Below are 6,000 nucleotides of genomic sequence, written 5' to 3'. Positions count from 1 at the left end.
GGGGGGGGGTGCGCAGCGGGAGGCGGATAGAAGATGGATAAAGGAGAAGATAGGTGGAGAGAAGACAGACAGGTCAAAGAGGTGGGGGTGGAGCCAGTAAAGGTGAATGTAGGTGGGAGTTAGGGAGGCGATAGGTCGGTCCAGGGAGGACGGACAGGTCAAGGAGGCGGGATGAGGCTGGTTGGTAGGAGATGGGGGTGGGGCTTGAGGTGGGAGGAATGGTTAGGGAGGTGGGGATGAGCTGGGCTGGTTTTGGGATGCGGTTGGGCGGGGGGAGATTTTGAAGCCTGTGAAGTCCATGTTGACACCCTTGGGCTGCAAGGTTCCCAAGCGAAATATGAGATGCTGCTCCTGCAGCCTTCGGGTGGCATCACTGTCGCAATGCAGGAGGCCCAGGATGGACATCTTGTCCAAGGAGTGGGAGGGGGAGTTGAAATGGTTCGCGACTGGATGTGTAGTTGTTTGTTGTGAGCCAAGTGTAGGTGTTCCACAAAGCAGTCCCCAACCTCTGCTTGGTTTCCCCGCTGTAGAGGAGGCCACAATGGGAACAGTGGAAACAGTATACCACAGTAGCACATGTGCAGGTGAACATCTGTTTGATGTGGAAGGTCTTCTTACGGCCTGGGATGGCCCACTGTCTCCACCTGCTCCTGCCCAACTGAACTCATCTCCACTTATCTTGACTCAATCTTCTTGCCCTTGGTCCAGGAACTCCCCACCTACATCTGTGACACCACCCACACCCTCCACCACCTCCAAAACTTCCGATTCCCTGGTCCCCAACACCTCATCTTTACCACGGACATCCAGTCCCTATACACTTGCATTCCCCATGCAGATGGCCTAAAGGCCTTCCGCTTCTTCCTGTCCCGCAGACCCGACCAGTCCCCCTCCACTGACACCCTCATCCGCTTAGCTGAACTCATCCTCACCCTCAACAACTTCTCCTTCAATTCCTCCCACTTCCTACAGACAAAGGGGGTGGCCATGGGTACCCGCATGGGCCCAAGCTATGCCTGCCTCTTTGTAGGATATGTGGAACAATCCCTCTTCCAAAGCTACACTGGCCCTATACCCCACCCTTTCCTCCATTACATCGAAGACTGTATCGGCGCCGCCTCGTGCTCCCACGAGGAACTTGAACAGTTCATCCACTTCACTAATACCTTCCACCCCAACCTTAAGTTCACCTGGACCATCTCTGATACTTCTCTCTCCTTCCTGGACCTCTGTCTCCATCTCTGGCATCCACCTGGAAAATGATATCCATTTCAAGCCTACCGACTCCCACAGCTACCTAGAATACACCTCCTCTCACCCACCTTCCTGCAAAAGGGCCATCTCCTATTCCCAATTCCTTCGCCTGCGCCGCAACTGCTCCCGAGATGAGGCATTCCACTCCTGGACATCCCAGATGTCCTTGTTTTTCAAGGACCGCAACTTCCCCTCCACAGTGGTCGAAAACGCCCTCGACCTTGTCTCTCACATTTCCCGCAACTCATCCCTCACACCCCCTACCCGCAATAACAACCAAAACAGAATCCCCCTCGTCCTGACGTACCACCCCACCAACCTCCAAATCCAACGCATCATCCTCCGACACTTCCGCCATCTGCAATCCGACCCCACCACCAAAGACATTTTTCCCTCCCCACCCTTATCTGCTTTCTGGAGGGACCACTCTCTCCGTGACCCCCTTGTCCACTCTATACTCCCCACCAGCCCCACCACCCTTGGCACTTTTCCCTGCAACCGCAGGAAGTGCTACACCTACCCCTATACCTCCCCCCTCACCCCCATCCCAGGCCCTAAGAAGACCTTCCACATCAAACAGATGTTCACCTGCACATCTGCCAATGTGGTATACTGTATCTGCTGTCCCCGTTGTGGCCTCCTCTACATCAGGGAAAACAAGCGGAGGCTTGGGGACTGCTTTGTGGAACACCTACGCTCAGTTCGCAACAAACAAATCCACCTCCCAGTTGCGAACCATTTCAACTCCCCCTCCCACTCCTTGGACAACATGTCCATCCTGGGCCTCCTGCAGTGCCACAATGATGCCACCCGAAGGCTGCAGGAACAGCATCTCATATTTCACTTGGGAACCTTGCAGCCCAAGGGTGTCAACATGGACTTCACAGGCTTCAAAATCTCCCCCCGCCCAACCGCATCCCAAAACCAGCCCAGCTCGTCCCCACCTCCCTAACCATTCCTCCCACCTCAAGCCCCACCCCCATCTCCTACCAACCAGCCTCATCCCGCCTCCTTGACCTGTCCGTCCTCCCTGGACCGACCTATCGCCTCCCTAACTCCCCACCTACATTCACCTTTACTGGCTCCAACCCCACCTCTTTGACCTGTCTGTCTCCTCTCCACCTATCTTCTCCTTTATCCATCTTCTATCCACTTCCTCCCCCCTCCCTATTTATTTCAGAATCCCCTTCCCCTCCCCATTTCTGAAGAAGGGTCTCGACCCGAAACGTCAGCTTTCCTGCTCCTCTGATGCTGCTTGGCCTGCTGTGTTCATCCAGCTTTACACCTTGTTATCTTGAAATGAATGTTTTGTTTTACTGGATGACAATGTTATCAAGATTCAAATTTCTATAGGTGTTGAAAAACAATAAAAATAGTACAAAGCAAACTAAAAACATCTTCAAATTTATCTAAAGGTCAAGTTGGAAATTATTTCCAACTTTTGCACAATATACCAGGTTGCTTGCGGCTATGAAGTGTAACATTTAACACAAAGTTACCTGTTTCGATCCCATCTATTGTGACATGGATAGTGTAAAGACCTACAGCTCCAGGGGTCCAGTTGGCACTGTAGGTTCCATCATTATTAGCCCGAATTAACATATTTTCACTTGGCCTGAGAAAGTTAATCAGTAAGTCAGTCAATAAAATCAATATACTTGGAGATACCTTGCACTAATTTTTTTTGGTTTACATTTGATGTTTTCATTTTACCTTTTAGGAGTGGGAGATGCAAATCGAAGCTCTTCAAATGAATAATTTTCATATGCCTGTATGAAGAGGAATGCAGAAGAACATTTATAAGGCAAATACAAAGCAAGATGGTTCAAAACTGTAGTAAGAGATTAACTACCAACTGATTCAGGCCAACCTTTCAGAACAGGCTAGCAGAAACATGTTTGCATCAACTCTTTAAATCGGAGAAGTCAGAGATTCAAACATGAAGGGATAATTGATCTGGGCTGGACTGTAGCTCACTAGAGCCAATTACATTGGCTGGGATCAAATTAGGAAATGGTTTGCTGTGAAATTGAAATGTTGAGAATGTGTATAAAATACCTTCATCATAGTGATTGCAGTATACCGAGCTTCTTTTACGATCATTGGTTCATAAGACACTTCCAGTTTGGGAGAGGGTAATCCACCAAACGTCATATCAGTACATGGAACAATAGTTGGTGGACTGCCAGGGATACGGTGCAGTTTTTTAGTGTTCTCCTGCTGCATAGACTTCTTTTGAGAAAGAGGAACAGCTTTCACCTCAACCTGTTAAAAAGTAACAAGATTTTACAAAGATTACTCTCGTCATTCCTTCTGATAGATCTAAGTAAAAGCATTTTAATTCTAAAAGTAGCCACTTGAGAACAATATGAAGTTTTGTTATTGACACAAAAGGAATTACATGCCAATGTGCGAGATTTTATCAGACTTGCATCATGGAATATTTTTCATTGAGGGAGTCTTTCGGTTTTGCACAATGTATTCTAGCAAAGATGATTACGTTGTGGTCAATTTCTTGTACATCTTCATATTTATAAAAAAATTGAAGAGCCATGGCAAAAATAAAAGTCAATAAAATGAAATTGAAAAACACCTCTAAATTTTGTTTCTCTTTCATGGTGTGGTGTGAAATAAGCACCAATGGTCTGTACCCCTTTTTTAAATAAATGGTTTTACTGCTACAGCCAAACTAGGAGCTCACACGCTGGATTAATTAATTCTGCAGATTAGTTCCAGTACGCTGGAGTTGTAATAATTTGAAGTTAAACTGTAAAATACAATTTATCTTCCATGTTGAAGATGATGAAAACAAACATTTTAAAAAAAAAAACCAGGCTCCCAATCATGAGTGCAGCATTCCCCTATTGTTCGTTTTGATCCTGGTTATAAAGGAGTGATTCTCAGGATAACTTCACTTAATTCTGTTCCAATTTATTTTTAAGAATGAGAACAAAAAAATACATAAGAACTGATATAAATTAGCAAATTTAATGTAAGCAAGACGAGGATGCATGATTCCAAAGATACTGACAAAAATGAGCAGAAAGTGCAGAGGTACTGACCTCAATTTTTAAAAGTCTTCCTGAGATTTTGGAGGGTGGGGGACGGGGGGGCCGGGCGGACGGTGGTGGTGGTGGTACCAGAAGAGTGAAAAATTGCAAATGTTGCACCCTTGTTTATGAAAGGAGGTGAAGATAAGCCCACCAATAACAGGTCAGTCAGTTTATCTTCAGTGATGGGGAAACTTCCACAAAAATAACTTGAGGCAAAATTCATAGTCAGATGAAAAAAGGTATAAGCCAACATGGATTTACTAAGAGAAAATTGCATTTAACTAACTTGGAGCTTTTTGAAGAGCCAACAGGAAGGTTTGAAAATGGCATTTCTGTTTGTGCCCTACACATTGTCATCCAAAAGGTATACTTAATGCCATACAATATACGCAAGTAAAGTTGTAGCTCATGAAATAAAAGTATCAATAGCAACCTGGATCCAATACTGCTTCCTGTCACTCAGCCAGTTGTGGTTAATGAATGGTTTTTGGATTGGTGGCAGGTTAGTGGAGATCCCCAGCCAGGAGTTTTAAGTCCCTTGATTCTCCTGATATATAGCAATAACCTTGACCTTACTGTACAGGGCATAGTTTCAAAATTTGAAGGTGATACAAACATGGAAGCATCATAAACTGAGAGAATGGTAAAGAACCCCAAAAGGGCATAGCCAAATTGGTGGAATGGGCAGACAGTGGCAGATGAAGTTCAATGCATGAAAATATGAAGGAAATAATTTTGGTAAAGAAAGAAAGAACATGGACAGATGAGTAAATAAAATGTTTATCTCTGAAGGATGTACAGGTGTAGAAAGACCTGAATGTATAAGTCATTAAAGATGGCAGGACAGGCTGAGAGTGTGATCAAGAAAGCCTGTAATGTCTTAAGCTGTATTAGTAGGGGCATAGAATACAAGACCAAGGGGATTATGCTGAACCCATAAATGGCATTAATTTGGCTTTAGCTGGAGTATTGTGCCCAGTTCTGAGCCGCAAAGGCGTTGGACTGAACATAGAAAAGATTCACAAGACTGGTTTTAAGGATGAGGAATTTCAGTTATGAAAACTGACTGGAGAATTTCAGACATCTTTCCTTGGACAATAAAAGGCTGGGGGAGATTTGATAGAGGGATTCAAAATCATGAGAGATCTGCACAGAGTAAACAGGAAGAAACTGCTTCCACTTACAGAAGGAGAGAATAAGAGGGCAAAGATTTAAAGAAATCAGTTAAGAAATGCAAAAGTGACACAAGCAAAAACCATTTTTTTTTTAAAATGAAGCCACGGTTAAGGTCTGTATGATAGAGCCAAGTTCAACTGAAGTACTCAAGGGAAGTAGATTGTTAACTGAAAAGGAATAGAACTAAAAAGGATCATTGGACTCGAAACATTAACTGTTCTCTCTCCACAGATGCTGCCAGACCTGCTGAGTTTCTCCAATAATTTCCGTTGAGTTTGTTACAGGCTTGCTAAAGATTGCCTTGATAAATAAAGAACTGGAAACTAATGTGCGAGTTGAAGATTACCATGATTAGATATAGTTATATTGTTACCTTGCATTGTAAATTTCAATGAAATACCTGACCTTCAACCTAATCTCATTTACCAGCACTTGGTCCATAGCCTTGAATGTCATGACATGCCAAGTGCTCATTCAGGTACTTTTAAAAAGGATATGTGGCAACTCTCCCAGGCAG

At 44.6% G+C, this 6,000-nt stretch overlaps 1 protein-coding gene across 1 annotated transcript in view; it reads right to left on the bottom strand.

Moving 5' to 3' along the window:
* mycbp2 (MYC binding protein 2) overlaps nt 1–6,000 on the bottom strand; it is a 214,825-nt gene that overhangs the window by 81,107 nt on the left and 127,718 nt on the right. Inside the window, exons 43-45 of the mRNA XM_048598403.1 lie at nt 3,313–3,519; nt 2,968–3,023; nt 2,754–2,869 (exon numbers count right to left, since the gene is read on the bottom strand). Coding sequence (XP_048454360.1) covers nt 2,754–2,869; nt 2,968–3,023; nt 3,313–3,519 — 379 coding nt within the window. The remainder of the gene's footprint in view (nt 1–2,753; nt 2,870–2,967; nt 3,024–3,312; nt 3,520–6,000) is intronic.

Source organism: Rhincodon typus, chromosome 6 (genome assembly GCF_021869965.1).
Source record: "Rhincodon typus isolate 14 chromosome 6, sRhiTyp1.1, whole genome shotgun sequence".
NCBI lineage: Eukaryota > Metazoa > Chordata > Chondrichthyes > Orectolobiformes > Rhincodontidae > Rhincodon > Rhincodon typus.
This window is presented reverse-complemented; position numbering and strand designations above follow the sequence as displayed.